Source organism: Schistocerca cancellata, chromosome 9 (assembly GCF_023864275.1).
Source record: "Schistocerca cancellata isolate TAMUIC-IGC-003103 chromosome 9, iqSchCanc2.1, whole genome shotgun sequence".
Lineage (NCBI taxonomy): Eukaryota > Metazoa > Arthropoda > Insecta > Orthoptera > Acrididae > Schistocerca > Schistocerca cancellata.
In genome coordinates this window covers 500,681,274-500,708,715 of record NC_064634.1, presented here as the reverse complement: position 1 = coordinate 500,708,715, position 27,442 = coordinate 500,681,274, and the positions used below count along the sequence as shown (strand labels likewise).

Below are 27,442 nucleotides of genomic sequence, written 5' to 3'. Positions count from 1 at the left end.
GAAATTGCAGATATTTTGTGAGAAATGGTGAGCTGCATTCTACACACATTTCCAAAACTATTATACAAGAAATGTTCAAGTTTTGTTGGGTGACCAATAATTCCAGACTGCTAAAGGTCATGTTCATTTTCTATGTCCCAGATTCTTCTCACATAAATATCGTGATTAAAAATTTACGTGGAAATGAATTGATAAGTTGTTAATACTTTATAATGTGCAACAAGATATTTAGTACATGGTAGGTATTTCCTACCAATACTAACTCTTTCTCATGGCAGTGGTATGTAATCATCCAGTCATTAAATAAAATTCTGATATTTTCAACAAACCAGACACAGCTCAAAATTTCATAAACATCAATCATATAATCAAAGGCTAATGCTCAACATCACTTTACCTACATTCCTTATAGTCATTTCTCAGAATTTTCTACAGAATACCTTCATAAACAAAAACACAATGCCAGAATGAGGTTTCCACTCTGCAGCAGTGTGTGCGCTGATATGAAACTTCCTGGCAGATTAAAACTGTGTGCCCAACCGAGACTCAAACTCGGGACCTTTGCCTTTCGCGGGCAAGTGCTCTACCATCTGAGCTACCGAAGCACGACTCACGCCCGGTACTCACAGCTTTACTTCTGACAGTATCTCGTCTCCTACCTTCCAAACTTTACAGAAGCTCTCCTGCAAACCACCAGGCTGTGGCTAAGCCATGTCTCCGCTATATCCTTGCTTTCAGGAGTGCTAGTTCTGCAAGGTTCGCAGGAGAGCTCCTGTAAAGTTTGGAAGGTAGGAGACGAGATACTGGCAGAAGTAAAGCTGTGAGTACCGGGCGTGAGTCGTGCTTCAGTAGCTCAGATGGTAGAGCACTTGCCCGCGAAAGGCAAAGGTCCCGAGTTTGAGTCTCGGTCGGGCACACAGTTTTATTCTGCCAAGAAGTTTCAAAAACACAATGCATTACAAAACAGTGTGTGAATAAGTCACTAATATTTCATGTACCTAACATCATTATTAACTTCATAAACTTCACATACTCATTATAGTCCTCAATACAAAAGACCTTCATCTCTCACAGTACGTCATCTCAACATAAAATTCATCAACATCACAAAATATTTCACAACACTTCATAATACCATCAATAAGCCTCAGATAGAAAGATTATTCTACATTGTGATTCTTGTATTCTATTCATAATAGTACAATATGTGTTGTAAACCAAGAAAAATATATTAACCATTAACTTCACATAGGCCTGAAAAACAACTCTCTCTGGTGTGCCTCTCCCTCACAAAGACACCACAATAATGACTGAGCTGACATAGCTTGTAAATTTCTTAAGTTTTCGTTTTCAATAAACATTTTTTATTCACTAAAGCAATAGATGCTTAGGCATTGTGATACTGGCTGATTATAGCAATGTTTTCTCTGTCTGATTCATTTACGTAAAAAATTTAAATTTCTTTTTTTAATGCATATAAGCTCATCTGAAATTACTATTATCTTGGGGGAACTTATCTACAATTAATTCCATTATATTGAGACAGTAGAAGACAAATACATAGTATAATGTAATTATAAAAAGATGAAAAAGTAATTAACAGACAAACCTTGCAGCATGGAAATTCAAATTCATAAGCAATATTCACAAGCGAAAACAATAAATCAAATAATCAATTTTGACATAGAAAATTTTTCACATCTCAAATAGCAGTGACCTCATCTCTCTTTATTTCATTGTATGGTAAAATCTGCCTGCAGTGTTTGTTTTCTTCTTCTCTTCAGTGTCATTCTTTACTTAGCTTAGTTGGTAATTATTTTTCTCTTTATGTGATAGCTCAGTTAAATTATTATTCCACGTGGTTTCGTACTTTCATGTTTGCAAAACTCAGCTAAAATTTACTTTCACTCTTGTCTTAGATTCCTCCATTAACTACTTTCTCCAGCTACAAATACTTAGCAATAACATTTTACATGACTTCGTGAATGTAAATTACCATAATACAAAGTCTCTAGTCCACTGCTTCTTCAACATAGTTCTCCACAATACATCATCATGACTATGATTATCCTCATCATAAAACCATAAGACATTTTCTTTAATTCCCACTTCTCACAAAATAGTCTTATCTTACAATTCACCACTAAACATCATCAGTAACAATAAACTCACATCCCAGAAACATTATAACAGTAGCACAACATTGATTTCCTCATTACCATGCTACAGATTCCTAATCCAGCATTACGACATTCAACATATTATAAACCACAAAGAAAATAATATTAAGAACTGAATATAATGCCCAGGAATTGATTGAGTCTTGCACTTCATGAAAGAACATGATAAAATACAAATCATGATCTATGTACAATCAGCAGAAAAGTAGCACAACACAAGCAAAAATAATAAGTTACCACATTCAAATTATTTGCACAAAAATGTACCAAAAACTGTAACTACTTGGGAATTTACATATGGTAGAAAACATTTTGTTTCTACAACTTTTTATTGGTGAAACAGATACATATAACTTTTTTCTTTCCTTTCTCTTTTCTGTTGCCATTTACTCTATTATGTTCCTTCTGATGATAAGTTACCATTGTGATTGCTATATTCCCTCCTGTTGTGATTCTTACTGTGCCAATTATGATGTGTGTGTCTGTAGTTGTATTTCCTTGTTGTTTCTCTTTTTTCCCCAAAACTCTATCTAATGTTTCTACATAATTCAAAAACTTGTCCACTGTGTCATCTGTCTCTTAGACTAGGTCCCACTGTACCTCAGCCTGTAACATCCATATCTGGGTGAGTTCATCAAAAGGTTTGTACAACTGCACTAATTTTTTGAGGTGATTTTTGCGAAACTGTTTCATACTAATACACCCTTCCCTGTAATTTGATACATTGAGAAATTCACTTTTTACTCTAGCTTGTTAAATCTCTGACCAAAATTTATCTAAAAATCCTCTCTCAAAATCTACATAGGTTGTGTCATCATTAGTATACTGATTTGCCCAGTTTAATGCTTCTCCTTGCAGAAACTTCTTAACAGCTTGATTTTCACAATATCAGTCATATTAGACACAAAGTTCTCTCTGCAGTGCTGCAGAAAATCTACAGGCTGTAAACTACCTTCACCTGAAAAGTTTTTCATGGGAATGTTGCAAAACATAGTAGCAACATTGTTAACAATGTTAACTACATCATTAGACAATCCTTAAACTTTTTTTACACAAAACAGAAACACTACTTTCTAGGGTGTTGTTACTTTTACATTTTCTGTGAGTTTAGTGTCTACCATATTCACTGTTCAACAAAACTGCTTTCAAGAAGAGCCACTTTGGTGTCAACATTACTTTTCAAATTCAGAATTAGGCTATTTACAATTTTGTCCACAGTACTTATTTCCTCATGCAGATTTTCAAAAGCAATTTTGTTTTCCTCTTTAACTTCAGTGATCTCATCTTTGACATTTTTAACTTCATTATTAAATTTAATTTCCTTCATTTTGAACTTGACAGATTCTACTCAAACATTTGGTCTATCAATTTTTTGATTAATATCATCTATTTGAGCTGTATAATTACCGACACAATGAAATAATGTTCCTATTGATTGACTGAGTTTTTTGAACTGATTCTTATTTTTTTGTTTATGATTCTCAAGTTACTCATTTATTTTTGAGAACTGGTCATTACTAATTTTTATTAACTAAACCTTATTATCATTGCTCATTTTTATTAACAATTACAGAATGCTAATTATGTCATTATTATTATCTTGTTTTAAATCATGTGTTAGTTTATCCTGTTTTTCCAGTTTGTCACTGACATTTTCCTGTTGTTGTTTCACTATACTACTTTAGTCTCCCATGTCTGTACCGAGCGAGGTGGCGCAGTGGGTAGCACAATGGACTCGCATTTGGGAGGACGACGGTTCAATCCCACGTCCGGCCATTCCGATTTAGGTTTCCCGTGATTTCCCTAAATCGCTCCAGGCAAATGCCGGGATGGTTCCTTTGAAAGGGCACAGCTGACTTCCTCCCCTAATCTGATGAGACCGATGACCTCACTGTCTGGTCTTCTCCCCCAATCAACCCAACCCAACCCATCCCATGTCTGTATTATTCCATATTGTTCCAGATTCTTCAATGACTGTCATGTTTACTAATTATACAATAAAACACTTCACAAAAAAAAGAAATAAAACATTTCCAGTGTTTAACTCTTTTGTTGAATGTTGGTGTTGTTAGTTGTTCACCTCACTTTTTATTTTTCCCATTCTTTCCTTCTTCTAATTTGCAGACTCCTGTTTTGCTGTTATTGTTGTAATTGTTGTAGTTTTGTAGCTGTGGTTCATATCTGGCCAATCATTCACATAAAATTTTCACAATGTCTTTTAGTCTGCAACAAGAAAAATAGTCCAACACAGTATTCACATTGCACTTTCAGAAACTCCCAGTCAGTGTCATCATATTCTGACCGTCCCCACCCTCTTTTTGCTCAAAGTTGGTTTAGTAATGTTTGAAGTAAGTTGGTAACTTGGGGGGGGGGGGGGGCAATAACATTTTCACAGCACACATTGCAGCGAGTGACAGGGACAGTCGAATTAAAATGACCAGTTCTCTTAGTAATAAAAATATTACTCCTTTTTGTTGCTCTTCTGTGTTATGTGTTGATGGCTCATTGTGTATTTTCTTTCTGTGGTGTATCTTTCTATAATCGTCTAGAGGATAATCGGTTTGATGTTTAGATAGTATTATGAGTTCTGGTGGACTTCCTGCAGAATTACACATATATTTTCAGTCATTTCACTTCACAATACAAATTAGTAAAACACACACAAATTGTTCTCCATCCTCACACTTCAAACTCGTACAACTAACTGCACAAAAGAACAAAGATTTACTTTTAATAACATGTAGCCAAGAAATTACTATCATATATCGATCTATTTATGCAAAACAATCTTTGGAACATAAATTTCATTAAAAAATAATTAATTGTCTATCTTTTTTGAGAAGTCCATAATCATTGTTGGAATTACATGAAGTGTTTATAGACATTGACATTTAAACATTTTTGCATAGCTATTTAGTAGTAGATTTCTGTTTTTTATGTCTTTGATGCAGTATCGTGTAGTTTGTATGATCCAGGATTGGTTAGTGAATTTTTCTCACTGTAATCAGTTTTATTATGCCCTGGAACTCTTTAGACAGGCAAATTGCAACTGGGACCATCCACTGATTTATGTGTTTAGTAACTTATGTTGCCTCTTCACCATAGAAATTAAATATCAATGAGGGTAATTAGGAATCCTCCCCAGCACCTTTCCTGATTTTGCCTCTCGTACAATTCCATCAGTACTGCCGACTTGGAATTTTGTGTGTATGTTTGTGTGTCTATCGACCTGCCAGCTCTTTTGTTTGGTAAATCTCATCATCTTTCTTTTTAGAAATATTTTTCCCACGTGGAATGTTTCCCTCTATTATATTCATACTTTCCCACCCCTTCCCTCTTTCCTGATGAGGCAACAGTTTGTTGCGAAAGCTTGAATTTTGTGTGTAGGTTTGTGTTCGTTTGTGTGTCTATCAACCTGCCAGCACTTCCATTTGGTAAGTCACATCATCTTATATATATATATATATATATATATTTGTAATAGAAGGAACCATTCCACGAAGGAAAAATATACCTAAAAGCAAAGAGGAAAAAGGAGTCATTCCAATCCCGGGAGCGGAAAGACTTACCTTAGGGGGAAAAACTCGCGCGCACACACACACATATCCATCCACACATACACAGACACAAGCAGACATTTTCAAAACCCATATCCTTTTGTCTTTCCTTCTCCTTCCCTGTTTCCTGACGAGGCAACCGTTGGTTGCGAAAGCTAGAATTTTGTGTGTATGTTTGTGTGTCTATCGACCTGCCAGCGCTTTTGTTTGGTAAGTCTCATCATCTTTCTTTTTATATATATATATATATATATATATATATATATATATATACGGAAGGATGTGGGTTTTAAGGGAGAGGGTAAGGAGTCATTCCAGTCCCGGGAGCGGAAAGACTTACCTTAGGGGGGAAAAAAAGGGCGGGTATACACTCGCACTCACACACATATCCATCCACACATATACAGACACAAGCAGGATGTCTGCTTGTGTCTGTATATGAGGGAAACATTCCACGTGGGAAAAATATATGTAAAAAGAAAGATGATGAGACTTACCAAACAAAGGCGCTGGCAGGTCGATAGATACACAAACATACACACAAAATTCTAGCTTTCACAACCAACGGTTGCCTCGTCAGGAAAGAGGGAAGGAGAGGGAAAGACAAAAGGATATGGGTTTTAAGGGAGAGGGTAAGGAGTCATTCCAATCCCGGGAACGGAAAGACTTACCTTAGGAGGAAAAAAGGACAGGTATACACTCGCGCGCGCGCACACACACACACATATCCATCCGCATATACACATTGCAAGCCACTTATGAGGTACAGTGTCGAAGATCTTCTGGAAAACTAGAAATATGGAATTGATTTTAAACCTCTTGTTGATAGCATTCAGCACTTCATTTGAGTAAAGTGTTAGTTGTGTTTCAGAAGGACGATGTTTTCCAAATCCATGTTGACTGTGTCAATAGATAGGTGTCATTAAGGTAATTCATAATGTTTGAACACAATATATGTTCCAAAATTGTGCTGCATATTGATGTTAATGATATGGGCCTTTAATTTAGTGGATTACTAATATTGCCTTTCTCGAATATTCGTGTTATCTGTGCAACTTCCCAGTCTGTGGATACAGATCTCTCATAGAGAAAGCGGTTGTATATGATTGTTAAGTATGGAGATCTTACATCAGTATACCTAGCTATTATACAGTCGGGATCAGATGACTTGCCTTTATTGAGTGATTTAAGTTGCTTCACTACTCCAAGGATATCTACTTCTAAGTTGCTCATGTTGGCAGTTATTCATGATCTGAATTCTGGAATATTTATTTTGTCTTCTTCTATGAAGCAATTTTGGAAATCTGTGTTTAGTAACTCCACTTTAGCAGTACTGTCATTGATAGTATTTCCATTGCTTTTGCCCAGAGAAGCCACTGATTGTGTCTTGCCACTAGTATATTTTGCATACAATCAGAATCTCTTTGGATTTTCAGCCAGGTTTTGAAACAAAATTTTGTTGTGGAAACTATTATACACATTTCGCATTGCAGTCCATGCTAAATGTCAAGCTTCTATAAAAGATCACCAATCTTGGGAATTTTACTTTTGTTTGAAGTTGACATGCGTTTATTGTTGTTTCTGCAACAGTGTTCTGATCTGTTTCGTGTACCGTGGGGGATCAGCTGCATCCTTTAATTTATTTGGTATAAATCTCTCCATTGCTGTCAATGCTATTTCTTTGAATTCAAGCCACATCTGGTCTTCCCTTACATTGTTAATTTGGAAGGAGTGGAGAATCTCCCAAGAAGGTGACAAGCAAATTATATCTGCTTTTCTGAATAGATATATTTTTGTTTACTTTTTGTAGATTTGAGAGTTAAGGTATTTAGTCTCACTACGAAAACCCTGTGTTTGCTAATCCCTGTATCCATTTTGATGCTCGTTATTAGCTCAGGATTATTTGTTAGTCAAAGTTCAGGTGTGTTTTCATAACTATTTACTATTCAAGTGGGTTCATGAAGTACTTTCTGGAAATAATTTTCAAAGAAAGCATTTAGCACTATTTTGGGTGATATTTTGTGTGTATGCCCAGATTTAGACATGTATTTTCACCAACATACCAAGGGTAAATTGATGTCACAGCAAACTCTAATTGTATGAATCAGGTATATGTTTGAAATTAGATTAAAGTTTTCCTTGAATCTTGTATCACCTGACTTGGAAGGTCAGTAAAGGGATACAATTATTATTTTATTCCCATTGCCATGCTAACCCAAAAGAACTATCTACTTCAGTTTCAGTACAAGATAAACTAGTTCTAACAGCAATAAACCCACTACCACCAACAATATTTAACCTATCCTTTGTGAACACCTGAACTTATCTCTGGCTTTAGCCAGTTTTCAGATTTGAGCATATGCACTTTCTATTAGTGCTTGGAGCTCTGGGACTTTCCAACACAGCTACAATGATTTACAACTGTTATACAGATGGTTCCTAGAGGTATGTTCTTCGTGTCTTCAACATGAACTCTTTCAGACTGAAGTCCTTTTTGTGTTTCCTCGATACCCTCTAACCTAAAAAACTGCCCAGTCTGCGCCACACAGACCCAGCAGTACGTGTAGCCACCTCCTGCTTGTAATGGTTCCCTGACCTATTTAACAGAACTCAAAACCACATCACCGTATGTATGGCGCAAGTTGAGAAATCTGCAGCCTACAGAGTCGCAGAATTGTCTGAGCCTCAGATTCAGGTGCTCCACTTGGCTCTGTATCAGGTGTCCACAATCGGTCCTGTTGACTATGCTGCAAATGGTGAGCTCCGCTTTCATATTGCAAGCGTGACTGGAAGCCTTCATCGCTTCAGATAGCCACTCAAAACCAGAGGGAATTTCTTCCAATCCAAAGCGACACATAATTGGTACCAACCTGCAGTTGGCTGCACCCTGCACTCTTCATGGCAACCGGAAGAATCCGTTCCACTTGTGGAATTGACTCCACTCAGTATGCACACGGAAGTGAACACTGGCTTCCTTCCTCATATCCATAAGGGATCTTATAATACGCCTAATACTATAGCTCCCAACTACCAATAATCCCACTCTCTGTGACTGTCCAGATCTTGCAGGCTGAGAGGCTTTCTCTTGAAACAGGACAAGTGACTGCATCTGACTGAGTGAAATTGTCAGCCATGGATAGCACCTGGAAGCTGTTTATCAGACTAACTAAGAAGGCCTTATATTCGGCACTCTGGGAAGTCTTTTGCTGCCTTCCACGTCTCGAGGTTATCTCCTACTCAAGCATGGGTGAGAGGTCAACCTCATTGTGAGCAGTAACTGAACTGGCCGCCAGTGCAGACCAATCGGCAGACTCATGGGTCATGTGGATGTCTGTTGGATTGCCACAGCCAGTCCACAACAGTGATACCCATCCACTGCAGCCTCAGGTTGGGTAACCAAAGGCAACACAGCCTGAGCTGAGAGTGAAGTGTCACCAACTCAACTCGCATCCGCACACAGTAGTCACAGTCCCTATCACTACTAAAGGTGGTCGAAAATTACACTACACCAACAGACAAATGACTATTGATATCCGCTGTAGGAACTGATGAAAACACAAGAACTGTATCTAGTAAATTAGATTAACACACAGAGATTCAAAAACTAAATTACCAAAGGACACAGGTGAGATTAAATAATTCTTTCAAGTTTAGGAACTTGTAAAATGTCACAATACTAGTTCCTTTTCAACACAACCGAAAAAGCGAGAACCGTGTCTAGTGAATATTCAGTTTGCTCTCCTACTCTTTGATAAAATACTGGTTGTCAGTTCAGCTCCAGCAGTTACACTGTTGCGCACTGTGCTGCTTGGACAGGCAGAGAGCTGAGAAGGCATGCTTGTGCTGTGACAGTCACAAAAAGAAAATTGTCATTGTTTTGTTATAATATCATTTGCAAAATTTGTCATGTTTTTGTGTCTCAACACAATCGAAACAGGCAAACGAGGAGAGTTGACACACCAAAGGGGCCACTGGTCGGGCATCTCAGTGACGGAAGAAAACTGTGCTCCTGTCCTATTCTGTGTATCCACTGTAGTGGCAAAGAACCATTGGAGCCATATGAGGAGATGGTTAGCTGCTGTGAACTCAAATTTGATGTAGAGTCTCTTAATTCAGATAACATGATCAAGTTGCAGACAGCAACTGTGGCCGACTTCCTTTGAGTATTGCCTCGGATTTTCAGTGAGAAAGCAATCTGGGAAGGACTACTATGTGACAGCTTCGGGGAGGTAGTGATCGATCTGCATGACTGAGTGAATAAGTAGAGGCCGCCACTGATCATCATCGCTATGCAAATGGTGAATGTCTGTGGCAGATTTTTGGAGTTGAGCTCCTGGGCTACCCTGTGAAGGTGGAAACTCTCCCACACAATCCAGACCCTAAGCCCCCTGGCTTCAGGTGTCTAGGGAAAGCAGCAGCGTCCTGCGGCATGTTGAAGATTTGCCCCAGGTGCTATCTTGCAGGGATGCCAAGATGGACGTGCAGAGCTCCCCCACTATTTGACCACCAGCGGGAACGGGGCAGCCGCAGTTCACTATGCGGCCTGACTAGGATGTCACAAGAGGAGAAGCTGCAGTTATCATAAAGCCACTACTGTGCAGAGAATACGCAGCAGTGGGGACTGTCACAGCAGCACAAGGTGCTGCTGCTTCGATTCGGACTGACTACTGTGACGAACAGGTGGCAGTGACTCTGGTATGGAGCTCCATGACATCCTTTACTGACTTAACCTACCCTTTCACAGTCTGTGTCTTTATTACCCGTCCTGACTGTTGCAGATGCTTTTTTCCCCCATGGCATTTGCTGTGGCCCTTTTTCTCCATCTGCCCTTAACTTGCCCTTAACTTGCTACATTTCTTTCCATCAGTTATCTCTCGGTGGTATTGTACAGTGGATTCTCATATCCAGAGGTACAGAAGAATATCGTATCTGAAGATGAGCCTGAAAAGGCTTAAAAACTGGTTTATGAAAATAAACAAATATTTCAAAAGTGACTGGTTGCAGTTATCTGTATCATATCCGAGGTTATCAGCCAGGACAGTGTTGACACATGCACTTATGTGTGTACATGTGCATGTACATGTGTAATTTGAATACTCTTTCTGTCTAGTATCTCCTCCTTAGTAGCCCCATCTGGATATCTGAATGGTTTCACTGTTTTACCAAGGAAAAAGCCATTTTGACATTAACAGATAATTGAATGCAGTAGGGACAGATAATATAATAACTTCTTGTTGCCTTCCACATCACAGTACTGCATATTTGTTACAGCAGGTCACAATTGCTGTACCATTAGTCCTGATTTCTACCAACTGTGATTTCTGGAAGTATTACTGACTTCCTTGGGGATGAAATTTCACTGTACTCCAATCCAACACAGGGGGCTACTGGTTCTAGTTCTGCATTGCAAGTTGTGTCGATCTCCTGCTTCCACTTGGCTCAGACACAGTTGCAGCCTTCACTGTAACTCTGGTAAGAACTCCTTGCATTGTTTTAGCTGGTGGTCCAAGGTTTTCTTAAGGTGTTCCTCCTCCGTCACTTCCCCTTTACTCGAGTCCCCGTTAAAGATAGTGGAATTTGATAAAGAGATGCAGAATGGATATTGAGGATGGTCATTTTATCGTGGATAAGCTTGCTACATCCTGTTGTATGTTTTGTATGTTTTTGTGGAATAATTCCTATTATCATTATATGCCCTTAAGTGCTTTGCGGGTAAATTCAATATTTACTTACTTTTAATGACTATTAATGTGCAGTTTTTTTGTGTTTTTGCTCAGTAACATCAAAATACTCACGGTGCAAATTGTTTATATATTTTTAACTTTCTACAGGCTTATGGAATAGACCCATATATGCAACGTGGCCTTGAAATTTATGCAGGGCTGCTAGCCAAGGAACGGAAGTTTAAAGAACTTGAAAAAATAATCTCACCAAATATAAATATATCTGAATATGGCCCAGAACACTGGATAGCAATGGCATACTACTTTTATGCTTCACGGAAGAATTCAAAGGCCATATATTTTGCCCACAAAGTAAGAGGACCTTTTGCAATAGAAGATGAATGCAGGTTGCACGTATCTGGCAATAGTCACCAGTATTTGGTTTATATAGTATTTAATATTTTCTGCAAAAATTTTTACAGGCATGCACTCAGAACCCACGTAATGTCCAAGCACTTATTCTGAAAGGTGCTATACTTATGGATCTTAAGAAATACACGGAAGCAATTGTACATTTTAGAGAGGCAATGCAGTTGAGTCCGTATCGATATGAACCTCATCGAGGACTCGTTGATTGCTATGTACTTATGCACAGATTGCGAGAGGCTTTAACAATGGCAAGCAGTGCATGCAAACAGCTTGGCCAAACACCGAGAGCTTTGACAGTAAGTAGATAACAGATGTTCTACATTCACTTGTATCAATTTTTCCTAAACAAGTCATCTCGTTCAGCAAGACATTCCAGTGAATCTAGGCTCATACTTAGAACGTGCTTGCCTTCTACTTTGTTGTAAATTTTCATTTCCATGTAATGGGGTGTCTGTGCATGCAAGTTTAAACAATGAGCAGGAAGCACAAAATTATCTTTATTTCTCTTATTACATACCTTGTCGAAACAATTTTCCTTGAATAACTTTAAACTGCTGTGTAATACGTTGGAAATGTCATAGATATGAGGAGAGAATTATTAATGATTTCAAAATTTTAAGCAAGGAGCAGCATGAATGCCTTGGAATTACAGCACACATTTCTAATGATTCTTTTTTGCACTGCAAAAAGTATCCATTAAATCTTATTTGATTGATACTTGTAGCACATTGTCCACTGCCATATATATGCCGTAATTTGTTCACCACTTTCTCTGTAAAAGTATCCCTCAGATTGTGTATTCACTGCTGCTCATTTTTAAATACCACCTTTCTGCAATTTTTCACCTTTTTTGTTTCCTTGTAAGTAGCAAATCAAAATGAATAAAAGAAACAAGAGCTGTTCAGCATTTAATATCTGTTAAAATCTAGAATAAATGCAAACGCATGTCGCAAGTACATCAGCAAATGTTCTATCCACAGCAAACAGGACACTGAAACTTCAGTTAAGTGTACCATTTTCTATAGATATTACTCAACAATATGAACAGTTAATTCATCTAGAAATGTGAGTTTTCTATCATGTACATGGTTCCCACTATACACCTCATAAGTGAAGCTATCATCAGTCCGAAGTCTGAACACCACTGTGCTTGACTAAGTGTAGTCTTGTTGGAAGTGGTATAGCATTGCCTTTCTCTGACCACTGAAATGACCTACCCAGCCAGTTATAGGAGACCCTACTGTATAACGTGGACTCCTAACCACACTGCAACTTTGCATTTTTCATATCACCAAACATTGCCAGAAATGAAACAACTGATAAGTGACTTAGTCCAAGATTATTAGGGGTGACCTGGATAAAATAGCAGCAGAAACTGGGCACAGGAATGTGGGGTTTGTGGAGGTCTTTCAGCACCATGATTAGCCCTGGGCAAACACTGCTGTAAGGCGTGTTAACACTGAGCTGAACGGGATGCTCCAGACACCGGCAAAGTCTCACATGAGTGTTGTTCCAGTTGATGCTATTGGTAGGTGTGGTTATACTACACATGGCCTGCACCTTAATAGGAAGGGGAAAGATAGGTTAGCTTCTCTATTAGCAGATACTGTAAGGGGGGCCACAGTCACAAAAGGGGTGATCCATGTGCTTATTGGGACCAGGCAGAGAGGTTTTTTAGGTTAAAGCCAAATTCCAGACAGACAAAAACCAAGGAAAATAGAAGAAAAGAAACTTCATGCAAAGCAAATAGGAATAAAGCTAAGGGTGGTATCAACTTACTTCACCAAAATATCAGGGGAATAAAAAATAAAGTAGATAAGCTGATAATGTGTTTAGATGCTCTCAAAAATAAGAATGGGATTGATATACTTTATCTGTCTGAGCACCATGTAACTGTGGGGATGGAAAATGTCAGTATACATGGGTATAATTTAGCATCTTACACTTGTAGATCTAGTATGGATAAAGGAGGAGTTGCCATTTTCATAAAACAAGGGTATAAATACATAACTGTTAAAGTAAGCAAATTTTGTGTTGATCAGCATTTTGAGGTTTGGGCATGTGAAATTCAGCTAGATAATGTTGTGTTGATATTAGCAACAGTGTACAGGTCTCCACTAGGAGATTGGGCACTGTTCATAAAAAAGTTTGACTCCCTATTATGCTGTCTGTCAGACAAAAAGGAGAAGTTATTAATCTGTGGCAATTTCAGTGTTAACTTTCTAAGCAATTCTGATAGTGAAAGTGAACTAGAAGTGTTGTTAATAACATATAACTTAGAATCAGTGATCAATTTCCCTACTTGTATAGCTCAGGACAGTAGTACTCTAGTAGATAATATATTTGTACAGCAAGAAGATGTAGAAAAAACACATGCTTTCCCTGTGGTAAATGGATTATCTGTCCATGATGCACAACTGATTAACTTACAAAACCTAACAGGGTGTACACTTCAGAAACCATTAAGTGTGAGGGTACTCAACCCAGTATCTATAGATCACTTCAGAGAAAGTTCAGGAAATGTAAACTGGGAAGATGTATATAATGAGCCAAATGCTAATGATAAATGCAGCATATTTCTTGATAAATTTATATCCCTTTTTGAACATTGTTTTCCAAAGAAAAGTACTAAATGTAACTCCACAAACTTTTCAAAGAAAGCTTGGATTACTACAGGTATTAAAGTGTCTACAGAAAGAAAAAGAATACTGTATGAGACAGCAAGAACTAGTAAAGATCCAGAAGTAGTTTTACACTATAAAATTATTGTAACATACTGAGAAAAGTTGTAAGGAAATCAAGAAATATGTATGTTAGAGAAGAAATTTACAAATGCAACAATAAAATCAAATCAATATGGAATGTTGTTAGAAGGGAGACAGGAAAAGTAACCACTGGGGTAGGTAGTATTACTATTAAAGTGAATGAAACCATCTTAACCAACAGTACACAGGTAGCCAATGTATTTAACAATCACTTCTTAAGTGTAGGAGAAAAAACTGGTGAGAATAGTTCAAAAGAAAAATCAGAGCAGTACATGGAAGTCTCAGTTTTGAAAAATTTTAGTCAGATTAAGTTTCATCCAACAACCTCTTGTGAAATAAGGAAAATTATTAAATCTTTGAAAAAGTAATGTTCTGTTGGAGTAGATGACATCTCTAACAAGTTATTAAAACAATCTGTAGCAATTACAGCTGATGTTTTGAGTCACATATGTAATGCATCACTGACTCAGGGTATTTTTCCAGGCAGGTTAAAATATGCCATTGTCAGGCCTCTCTACAAAAAGGGGGGCAAATTCAGGTGTCAATAATTACCAGCCAGTATCCTTGCTTACAGGATTTTCAAAAATCATTGAGAAATTAATGTACTCAAGATTGGTTAGCCATCTCAATAGTAGTGGGATACTTAGTAAATCACAGTTTGGATTTCAGAAATACTGTTCCACTGAGACAGCAATATACAGTTTCACTGTCCACATAATAGAGTCTTTAAATAGTAAAATGACACCAGTAGGAATATTCTGTGACTTATCCAAAGCATTTGATTGTGTGAACCATGACATTATGTTAGAGAAATTACAATTCTATGGTATAAATGAAACAGCATATGAGGGTTTAAGTCTATCTACAGAACAGGAAGCAAAAAGTCTCTTTATATGCTTCAAGCGATTCAAAGGAGTTTGCCACTTCATCTAACTGAGGTGTAATTACATTATGTGTTCCACAAGGTTCGATCATGGGTCCCCTCCTGTTCTTGATATGTGTCAGTGACCTCCCTTCTTATGTGAAACAAGATGCTGAACTGACACTGTTTGCTGATGATACAAGCATAATTATTAATCCAGTAAAAGAAAGTCTGATAGAAAATGATGTAAATAAGGTCTTTGGAAAAGTTATTAATTGGTTTTCTGTGAATGGGCTTGCTCTGAACTTAGGAAAAACACAGTACATCCAATTTTCTGCTGCAAAAAGTATAATTCCTTCAATAACCATAACACATCAAAAGAAGTCAGTAGCCACGGTAGAACATACTAAGTTTTTGGGTGTACATATAGATGAGAATCTTAATTGGAAAATTCATATTTTGGATCTCCTAAAGCGACTAGGTTCAGCAACTTTGGCAATCAGAATAATTGCCAATTTTGAGAATGTAGAAATTAGTAAGCTAAAATACTTTGCATACTTCCACTCTCTGATGTCATACGGAATAATATTCTGGGGCAACTCAACACTTAGGCAAAAGCTATTCACTGCTCAAAAGAAATTAGTTAGAATAATGTGTGGGGTTCATAGTCGCACATCTTGTAGGCATCTGTTTAAAAGGTTAGGAATTCTTACAACTGCTTCACAGTACATGTACTCAGTAATGAATTTTTTTCTGAACAACATGGACCAGTTTAAAATCAACAGCGACATTCATGATTACAATACCAGAAAAAAGAAAGACCTACACTATCCTTTACTTATCCTATCTTTGGCACAGAAAGGGGTAAAATATGCTGCTATAAAACTTTCTGATAAATTACTATATGAAATAAAATGTTTGACAGACAGCAGTAATAGTTTCAAAAACAAATTGATATCATCATACCTCCTTGACAACTCCTATACCATAGATGAATTCTTGAATATGAATATGAGTAAATAAATCTGGAGGAAATAATATATGCATTTTGTACCATTTTAGGGAATGGGATACGTAATAGAAATATTTATGTATAACGCTATAATGTGAACAAAAAAAACGTTTCCTGTGCGCATTTCTTGTGCATTTGACACGTTCCACATCATAACGGTTTTCCGTGCTATTGATCAATGGAACACGTAACTAACTAACTAGTAAAATACTGGGATTGACCTAGCATCAAACTTGGAACCTCAGCATCTGTAGCCTGGCACTTTACCAGTGAGCTATCTAGCATCATTGTGCATTTAATATCCTCTGTTGCACTTGAAAGTGCTGTATCATCATAATTTTTACTTAAGCTTTTTAACAACTGACTAAGATAAATTTTCTTCATATCTTTGCTATTTTCCAGTTGTATGCATCTGTGCTAATGAAGGATCCTGTTACGGTGTGCAAAGCTAAAACGTACTTGGAAAAAGCCTTGGCACAAGATGAGACATACTTATCTGCAGTGTATTTGCTCGCTGAAATATATGAACAGGTATCTATTGATAGTCCTAATTTCATTTTGTACTTTGCATATTCTCTGATTTTGCATTGAAGTTTTGATTTTTAAATGGCTCCGGAATAATTAAGTTTCTATTGATAGAAGGCTATGCAAGTAGCTGAAGTATGTGCTTGTTTCATTGTTTACAGCTACTTTGAAGGTACTTCTTTGTTCTAGTGTGAATGTTTAGTCTTATAATCTGTCTTAATTTCTTTTCGTTCATAGCTTTAACTAAAGCCATTTTTTATTATGTGTGCCTTTAGAGATTTATGATGGAAGCTCTCATATCACTATTAGTACTCTAATTGTATTGGTGGTTGAACAAGCCTACAACAGTTCACCATAAACAGTAAAGTCTTAATCTCGTAAAGCATCAAATTACGCAATTCCCAAGGAAAGAAAAACCCTAACTAATACTACTTGCCAGTTTCAGGTGTGGACAGCAAATGTGATACACTAAATGAACATGATGTAAAATAAATTAGTACCAAAATGGTCAACAACAGATGAATTAATAGAGAAATTCAGTTTGTTTTTTGTACTCAGCAGTCTGTTTCTTTGTAGTTCTGAAGACAAAGGTACTGGTTATATCTTGCAGACATTCACTTTATTGCCTCATGGAATTACCTTTGTGGACAGCATAGAGGAGTAGGAATAGGAGTAGAGTTTTATTGGTCCTGGTATTCATATAGTACACAGATAGTACATTCTGATGTAGGACAAGTCAATGTATAACAAAATATAATATAATTTGCATTAATTTCATCATTTCTACATTAGATGATCACTGAGTTACAATGTACAGAGCAAATATTGTACAAAAATAGAGTAGATATTTTAAAGCAGGAAGAGCATGTACTGTACTGGCAGATTAATATTTGTATTACAGCAACATTTACATGGTAAATCATTAAAGTTCTAGTAACATTTACATGATACATCACTAAGGCAAAGACATAAATCGTTAGTGGACTTCCTGAAGAAACTTGTGGAGTCTATAGAAGCAGTGATGAGTCAAATATGCCTTAGCAGTTGACTTGAAATTTGCTAGGTCATTTATTGAGTTAATTTGTTGGGAACGTTTATTATAAGTAACTTTCCTATAATGCAGGGTTCCTTTTTTATTCAGGGTGGTGTTGGTGGGCTCTAAACGAAAGTTTCCTTTTTGCCTTGTGTTATAGGAGTGGATATTTTCATTTTTCTGGAAGAGGGTGTGATTTTCCATTGAATATTTTTTCACAAACACGGTAATCTCATACACATATATACATGGAAGTGGGAGGATTTCTAGCTTCTTAAAGGTTGGTCTACGGTTTAGTTCCATTTTACACCTTCCATTATTCTTATAATTCTTTTTTGTAGCCTAAAGAGCTTTTGGCTAACGGATGAGTTACCCCAGAACATAATTCCATATTTCAGTTGCGATTATATTAGGCATAATACACAGTTTTCAGAGAATCTTTGTTGCAGCATCCCTCTAATATTCTCATTAAGTAGCATGTAGTGCTTAATTTCTTACAGAATTTTTCAATATGCATCCCCCATTTGAGATTATCTTGGAGCCATACTCCCAAGAACTTAATGTTGTGTACATTCTGAAGGTCTTTGTCACGTATCTGAACCGGAACAGTTTTTCTCACCTTTTTTCACAATATAGAAATTTAGTGCCATTGTCTTACATGCATGTATTACCAATTTGTTTTGACTAAGCCAGTTTTAAATGTTGTTTAGTGTCTCTGTTGTCGGCTTCTGAAGCATTTCCATTTCTTTCCCACTCACTAGCACACTTGTATAGTCAGCAAACTGGATGATGTTCTCGCAGAATTTGTTTAGGTAATTCACATATAACAGACATAGAAGAGGTCCCAGAACTGAACCTTTTGGCACTCCATGTTTAATGGTTTCATAGTTTGAATAGTATTGAGTGAGTCTGATGAAATTTTGATGTTGCACTTCAGCCACTTGTTTTTGACTGCTTAGGTATGTCTTTATTCAGTTGTTAGATGTTCCTCTAATCCCAATGTTGTCAAGTTAGGCAATAGTTTTGTATGATCTATGATATCAAAAGCCTTAGAGAGATCTAGACATATTCCCATGACATTTTCAGAATTATCTAGTGTCTGAAGTGCTTCACTTAATAGTTCAAAAATTGTTGTATCTGTTGATCGGCCTTTCCTGAAACCATGTTGTACTGGGATAGTATTTTTTGCTCTCCCAGAAAAATCTACTACTCTTCTTTGAAAAAATTTTCTATGATTTTTGAGAATACAGATAGTAGAGAAATGGGCATGTAGTTAGCCACTTCAGCCTTTTTACCTTTTTGAAAATTGGTTTGAGCTTAGCTGTTGTTAGGCATGGTGGGAAATTCTGGTTTGAAAGGAACTATTATAAAAGTGAGTTAATGGTTCAGTAAGGAGATCTCCACATTTTTTTAATAAGGCTGTCTGGGATGCTATGTATTCCAGTGGAATGATGTAATATATTTCATAAATATGTAGGCTGTGATTGACAGATGAGCCACATAATTATCTGGTGCAAATGTAATATACATATCGCACTTTTTATTCACTTATGTATGTATTAGATATACATTTAAATAATTACAGTCTGTGGAAAGCAATAATAAAAAAACTGCTGGTGATAATCTAACAGTCTGAGAGCATGTTACTTCTGTGTGTGAAACTGCTTGAAACAGTTTTGGTTCATAGAGACATAAATGTATGTGCACTTTTTGCAGTGGGTTTTGGTTCTGCTGTTACATTATGTTAATGTATACATTCATGAAGAAGTTAATTGTTTGAGTAATGAGTGATGATGACAGTAATGATCATATATAATCTTTTGTCATTGCCAGGAAGATGCAGTATTTGGGTGTTTTGCTTGCTTCATGCTCAGTTTCATCCTTAGCTTCATTCATCTTGGGTTTTTTTTAAGTTTTAGTTATTTCCAATCAAAATTTCATGAAGTTCTTGATACCTTTCCATGGAATTTCATTTCATTTTACAGGTATTCTGTATTCCAAGTTGAAGTGGACAACAACATTTCTTGTCCTAAACAAAGTGCAGTAACACTCCATTTCTTAATTACGAGTGTCCACCACACCTGTTGACTGGTTTTATCTCTGTACAACAGAGGGCCATGGTTGCTCAGTCTTTATTTATTTATTTTGTACTGGTGTTCCACCTTGTGTTCTGGGTGAATTCTAGAGCACACAGATGACCATACAACCGGACTACTATCGTTCCATTCTACTAAAACTTTCAAGTCATCACTTGGAACAGTCTGTACTGATTCTTCTCTTTTTAATTTTAAAATATCATGACAGTTTACCCTTCCTGTCCTGTTTGTCATAATTGTTCCTCTTCCATGGTATCCCAGGTCAACTAACTTCTCATTGCAGTGAAATACCTATCAAAATACATCAGCTTCCAGGAAGAATGGTCTTCATAGCCAAAGTATGTGGAAAGAACAAATTCCAGCTCTGTATCATCCAGATTTGTTGAAGCACCAAGGTATATTTCAAAGTCTATGATAATATTCGGAGTTGATGTAATCAAAAAAATATTCATATTACAGGCGTAGGCAAATTTTTGACAAAGGGGCTTAAATGACTCTTTCCAGAAAAAGGAATTGCCTGAACGATGCAATAGGATTTGTAATTTCTTGGCTGACTGAGACACGCATTTCTGACAATGTTGATAGTTGATTGAACTTTCTGCGACTTTCTTATTTGTACTTCTCCATTCTGTATGTTAGTATTTGCAAGGTGAAAATTATTTCTTAAGGAAAGAAATCTGATACAAAACATTATGCTGGATATTACTGGGAAATTAAACAATTCCAGCCCATACATTAAAATTCTAGGCTGTTTGATCACACCCATTATTAAGCTTAATCCAAAGAAATGCATAAGCTACCCATCATTAGTAAGTAATGATTTACCACTTTTTGCTGGTGAATCTTCAAAAAAATTCTTGACCAGTACTGGAAAGGGGTTTTCAATCACATTATAATGTAAAAGAATATCAAAATATTCCCTACATGTTATAGTCAATAAAATATTTAAAAATTTGTAGAATAAACAAACATATACTTCACCTTGTTTTTGGAAGCCTCTGCAGAAAAACTGTTCTCAACCAAATACTTCTCTATTGACAACTATCTCTGTAATGTTATCCATGACTTAGAAGGCTGAGGATTCACTTTATGGGTCTTCTTTTGGTATTGCACACTGTTGGAAATATGCCCAAAGAAATAGGTTCACTGAGCTTCTGTAAAGTTTGGAAAGTGGGAGACAATGTACTGGCAGAAGTAAAGCTGTGAGGATGGGGCGTGAGTCGTGCTTGGCTAGCTCAGTTGGTAGAGCACTTTCCCGTGAAAGACAAGGGTCTCAAGTTCGAGCCTCGGTCTGGCACACAGTTTTAATCTGCCAGGAAGTTTCAATGACAGTGTCTTTTAAATTTGAAAGACTGTGAACTGTGTGGAAAGGTATATTGCTCATAGATGTTAAACGGTAAACTATTGTAGCAGTATATTGATGTTTGCTAGCAACCTATTAATGAGACTTGTCAAAAGTTCAACAATAGTGCACTGGCCATATAACTGTGTGTTATTGGGAGGTTGTGAACTGTGAAAGTAAAGAATCTGAATCGCAAATGTGCACCTGTCGGCTACATCATTTAAAGTAGCCAGTGTTGATCTTCCACTCCCCATTTTTCAGACAGTGTAGCAGGACGTCAACATTGAGTACAGTCGACAAGGAAAAAGCAGGCGAACATCACATTTTCAGCGGTCAAATGACAGTATGTTTGTGTGGTTCTCCTGCATGAATGATTTCCTGAAGGCAGAATTTAAAACTTAGACTTTTGTTTCGGTATCTTCAACTGCAATACTAGAGTGATCAACAAGTGACTAGGTGAAAGCCATAAGCCCACTTATGTCAACAGGACCAGAATTCTCTCGGGTTTTCGACCAGATCTTTTTACTAAGTTATGAAGGCTATGAGGCAGTCAATGAAATTGAGCACATCTTACTTCCAGTTAACAACAAGAGTGTATTTAAAATGAACTCAGCAGTTCAGAACCACAGCACTAAAAGAAGCAATAATTTCCATATAGATTGTTGTCCATCTCTAGGTTTCAGAATGTAGTTTCGTATTTTGTTCAGTAACAGGCTGCCCGTTGATATCAAGCAGGAAACTGAAAATACCCTAATATTGTTTTAAAAAATAAACTAATGTCTCAACAGCCACTTTTCCTACGTGTAATACATGGACTCAGGAATGTAATTTCTGCATAACTCTGATATTTGTATTAGATACCAGGAGTGAACAAAAATATGGAAACACCAAAACGTAACTCATTACTATACCTGATGTGGTGTTGGAGAATTGTTGGTATTCGAAAGTTTCCTGTCACTCTGAGTGGATAAATACAGGTACTGCATGGTTTTCAAGAAAATCTTATACCATTCTACCTGCAAAATAGTGGCAATCTTGGGTAACAGTCATGGAGGAGGGTAACAGTCACGCATCCTTCTCTTCAAAGTAGACCACAAAGGCTTAATAATATCTGGTGATGTAGTCAGGGAAGATGCGACAGTTCATCTTCGTACTCACAAAACTAGTTTGGGACGATGTGAGCTGTGTTGATAGGAGCCTTGTCATCTGGGAACATGGCAGCACCAGTAGGTAACAAACATGCTATGAGATGGATTTGATTAGCCAAAATTGTCATAGAACCCTTGGCAGTAATGCAGCATTGGAGTGTAACCATGGGGCCCACAGAATATCACAATATGGTGGCCCAAATCGGCATCAAACCACTGCCATATTTGACCTTTGGACGTCAGCCTTGGTCAAAAGTTGGAAACAGTGACAGCCATTACATAGACAGCTGACAGTGGTCTGTGTAAAGTTACATAAATGCTTTAAGATAAAAACAGCAAATGATCAATAAAGTAGGAATAGTAGTGGGTTTTCTTTTCCTTCATAGAAGCTTTTTTCTCTCCTAACATTCCAGTATGAAGTAATCTATAGATTCAGTATGTGGCTGTCAGATAGATTTGTGCTAGTTAGAATTTGTTGTTAGTATACTTCCCAGCAGTAGCCAACATTTGTTACTTTTGCCTTGACTTGTTCCACATCCCTGAAGGCTGCCTTTCATGATCTGTGTATAAATGAATGAATTAAATTGTGGTAGTGGGAAAAATGATTTCAGGAAGATGAGTATGTTGAGTAATGGATTTGAGTTAAACGGATTATTTGGGATATCTCATTCACCCTTTCCATTATCGGGAAATCGGGACGTGTTCAGAGATAGGATACGTCACAAGACATCAACCTTACTTAGGAAAGGAAAAGATTAAGATTTCAGTGTTTTGAAATGAGGCATCTGGGAAAGGATGTGGTTAGATATGTAAAGAGGTGTGTGTGTGTGTGGGGGGGGGGGGGGGGGGTGGAGACATGTCATTGTGCTAGGGTGGAGTTCTGCTCTCGAACAAAATTCAGTATATGGAGAACAAGACACAAGAGTTTCCTACGTAAGTGTACCATGGGCTGTTGGTTCAGTGAAAGTAAACCACTAAGATATTAGACTCTTGAAAGTGACGGGAGGTAGGTTGGCAGCAAAGCTCAAACCCAGGACTTGCAGCTGAAACAGCTGTCTACTTGGCACAGCTGGACTGCTGTGCCTCTACCTCATTTCATCATCATCATCTTCTTCTTCTTCTTCTTCTTCTTCTTCTTTTTCTTCTTCTTCTTCTTCTTCACTTAAAGCATTAGACACTTTTTGTTTTGTTTTGAACTCTATAGGTGTAGCAGTCAGGGCAAACAGGCTTTGATGGTGGGGTCATGTTACACGCATGGGAGAAGCAAGGTTACCCAAGAGACTCATGGGTTCAGCAGTAGAGGGTAGGAGGAGTCGGGGCAGACCAAGGAGAAGGTACCTGGATTCGGTTAAGAATGATTTTGAGGTAATAGGCTTAACATCGGAAGAGGCACCAATGTTATCACTGAATAGGGGATCATGGAAGAATTTTATAAGGGGACTATGCTCCAGACTGAACGCTGAAAGGCATAATCAGTCTTAAATGATGATGATGTTTTGCCTGGTCTTCCTTGGTCTTCCTTGCCTCCTCCTCCAACTGGCTTAAACATTCTTATCTGTAGAGGTAATATTTCTCCACACATTCTTTAGAAATGTTCATTTTGGTCTCTCCTACTTTCTTGTATTTTATTGAAGATGTTAAGTATATTCAGTACTTCCCTAATTTCTGAATTTCAAAATTTGTCAGCTCTTGGGCATCCCTTCATCATTTCTGTTGCTTGTATGCAATTTTCTTGACACTTCCTTATAACCGACAATTCACTTCCATAAGCTACCATTGGAACTGCCATTGTCTTATAAAATTTCAGTCTTGTTTCTTTCCTCATTTTAATTTTTAGACATCGGTTTATTGTTCCACATATATTACCAAACTTTGTTAGTATCTTCTCTGTGTCTTCGTTATGCTGGTATGCGACATTACAGCGCAAATAGTTAAAATGTTTGACCTGTTCTATTGCTCTGTTGTTGATCACAGTTTTTGTCTACATAGGCTATTTCCCTTTGAAAGCCATTGACTGTCATCCTTTCTGAAATTGTGAAAACCTTCACAAACCTTACCTAATATATTTATTCCCCTTTGTAGGTCATCTCCATTATTTGCCAGCAGTGTGGTGTCGTCTGCATATAATATACAAGTGGGAATCACCATTAATCTTAATTCCCCCATTAAAATTCTAATTCCATTTCCGGATTGTGTCATCTAAATAAATGTTAAAAAGTGTGGGTGAAATGCTGCACCCATATCTTACTCCTTTGTTTGTATCTGTTGTCTGTTTTGGTGTGCCTTTTATATCTCAAATTACAGTCGTGTGTTTGTACAGACTTTTTAAAATGTTTATTAGATGTTGTGGATATCCTCTTTTCCTCATAATTCCCCACAGTTTCTTTCTGTTAACATTATTGAATTCATTAAAAAAATCAATGAAATCTAAATGGGTTTCCCTATTCTACACTCTTTTCTTTGATTGTTTGTTTTATTATGAATGCTACATCTGTTGTTGACTTGGTTGCCCCTTAGCTGTGTGGTCAGCACTTCTGACTGCCATGCAGCACGCCCTGGTTGGATTCTCAGCCGTGTCCGAGATTTTCTCCACTCGGAAACTGGGTGCTATGTTGTCCTCATCCTTAGCATCATCGACATGCACATTGCCCAGTGTGACATCAACTGAAAAGACTTGCAACTCAACAGCTGAACTTCCCTTGTTATGTGCTCCCAGCCACCATCGCCGTATGATCATTTCATTTGTTGTCTCGGCTATGACCTTCAATCTCGTGTTCACTATTCTTGGATAAACTTTATATGTAGTTTCAATCAAGTTGATTCCTCTACAGTTCTTGCAGCTTCTATGCTCTACTTTTTTAAAGAGTGACATCACCTTTGCTTGTGATCGTGCTTCTGGAATAGCTCCCTTTCTCCAGCCGAGTGTAGTAATCTGTTTTGTAGTCGAGTGTCTGCATTTTTTTAACAGTTCAGTGTTTATACCATTCATATCAGTAGCTTTTCTGTCCCTTTTAATTAACCCGTACATAAATCATCTACACATCCTACTTCAATTACATCATGTAATCCTCTATACTCGTTGTGGAGCACATTGCTTTATACGATAAGTTCTTATAATGTTCTATCTATTTTGCTTGTTGAATGTTATTTATTTGAGCAACTTCTTTTGTTGTTTAATTTAGCATTTTCATTGTTTTCTAAGCTATCATCTGCTTTCTGTAATTATAATCTATTACACATATAAATCTATCCCAAGATTCTTGATGAGCTTGTATTACTTCTCAGTTTTCAGCATTTCTCTCTTGTTTGTAAATTTGATGATTCTCCTCTGTTGTTTCAGTGAGATACTTACGATGAGCAAGCATTTTGCTTTTTTTCTTCTAAATTTATCCAATTCTGTTGTCCAAATTTTTAAACTTTTTTTCCTTCTTATCTTTTTCTCTTTTTCCTAAGGCGTCTTCAGCAGCTCTCTTAACTGCAGTTGTTATATTTTACCAATCCTCCTCCATTTCTTCCACATCTTCTTTCTTCTCTAGATCTTGATTAAGTCTGTTGCATGTTTTGTTCGTGTAGTGGATATCTTTGCAGATTTTTCTTCCTTCAGTTCATTTCAACCACCACAAAAAAGTTAAATTTAAAAATAAGACCACATGTCCAATGGTGCAGTTGCTATCTGCAGTGCCACTCCTTGAGGCACTTCCACTTTATATTTAATATGTTGCCATAACATGTAGTGGTTCTTATCATAGCATCTAATAATGCCATGAAATTCTGATTGAGAACTTCTAATATGATTCTATAACCTTGAACATTTGTTTCTTTTGTGTCTTCAAATATATGTTATAAACTTCAATCAAGTCTTGTGATTGCTTCATGGTGTACTCATGAAATAGTTTAGTACAAACAAATCTAAAAGCAAAATTCTTAATTTTTAAGATACTTAAAGTTAAATAATTTAGGAATAAAAGAGCCCACTCACTAAATAATGGAAGCTTTGAGTTGTCAACAGGCATACACAAAAGATAAGGAAAGCTTGTTAGATTTCTGAAACTAATCCTTTCTTGAACTACAGTTGAGTGGGGTTAGTTGTTTTGGGTGACATAGGTAGAGAGAAGAGAGCTGCGAGGCAGGAATAGGGGTTTGAGAGGAGTAAGGAGTCACTTGGAGAGAGGCAGCTGGTTTGCTGGCTAGGAATGTGAGAGGAACAGTGATGATGGTGACTTGAATTGGGTGGAGGGGTGATGGGACAGAGGAACAGGAAACTGTTGGGTGGAGGGTGTGGAGACAGTAGATTAATGAGGATAGAGTCCAGGAGGTTCATGGGAGTGAAAGATGTGTTGCAAGGATAACTCCCATGTGCATAGTTCAGAAAAACTGGTTGTAGAGGGGAGGTTCCAGATAGTCCAGGTTGTAAAGCTCCCATTGAAGTCCAGCATTTTGTGCTTAGCTCCATGTTGTGCCACTGGGTGGTCAACTTTGTTCTTGACCACAGTTCAGCAGTGGGCATTCATTCAGATGGACAGCATGTTGGTTGTCATACCAATATAAAAATCTGGGAAGTGATTACAGCAGATTCTATCACTCCCTGACCCTCACAAGCTTAGTACTGCAGAGACATATACCTACAACACAGGCATCACAGAACCACCTCTGCTCCTTCTATAAGATACTGTACTGTGCAGTCCTAACTACATACACCACATCTCCAAAATTGAAACCCTTCCCCTTGAACACCTGGAAGAGCTTTGCAGACACTGCATCTATAAATTGTCCAGCCTGCCTTGCCATCAACACCTATCCTACCCACGATGAACTTCCTCATCAACTCCT

The 27,442-nt window shown here is 37.3% G+C and overlaps 1 protein-coding gene across 1 annotated transcript in view; it reads left to right on the top strand.

The window, feature by feature from the left end:
• Positions 1 to 27,442, top strand: part of LOC126100200 (anaphase-promoting complex subunit 7) — a 169,542-nt gene that overhangs the window by 109,745 nt on the left and 32,355 nt on the right. The window contains exons 6-8 of the mRNA XM_049910760.1: positions 11,569 to 11,772; positions 11,883 to 12,125; positions 16,871 to 16,999. Of these exons, the coding sequence (XP_049766717.1) occupies positions 11,569 to 11,772; positions 11,883 to 12,125; positions 16,871 to 16,999 (576 nt within the window). The remainder of the gene's footprint in view (positions 1 to 11,568; positions 11,773 to 11,882; positions 12,126 to 16,870; positions 17,000 to 27,442) is intronic.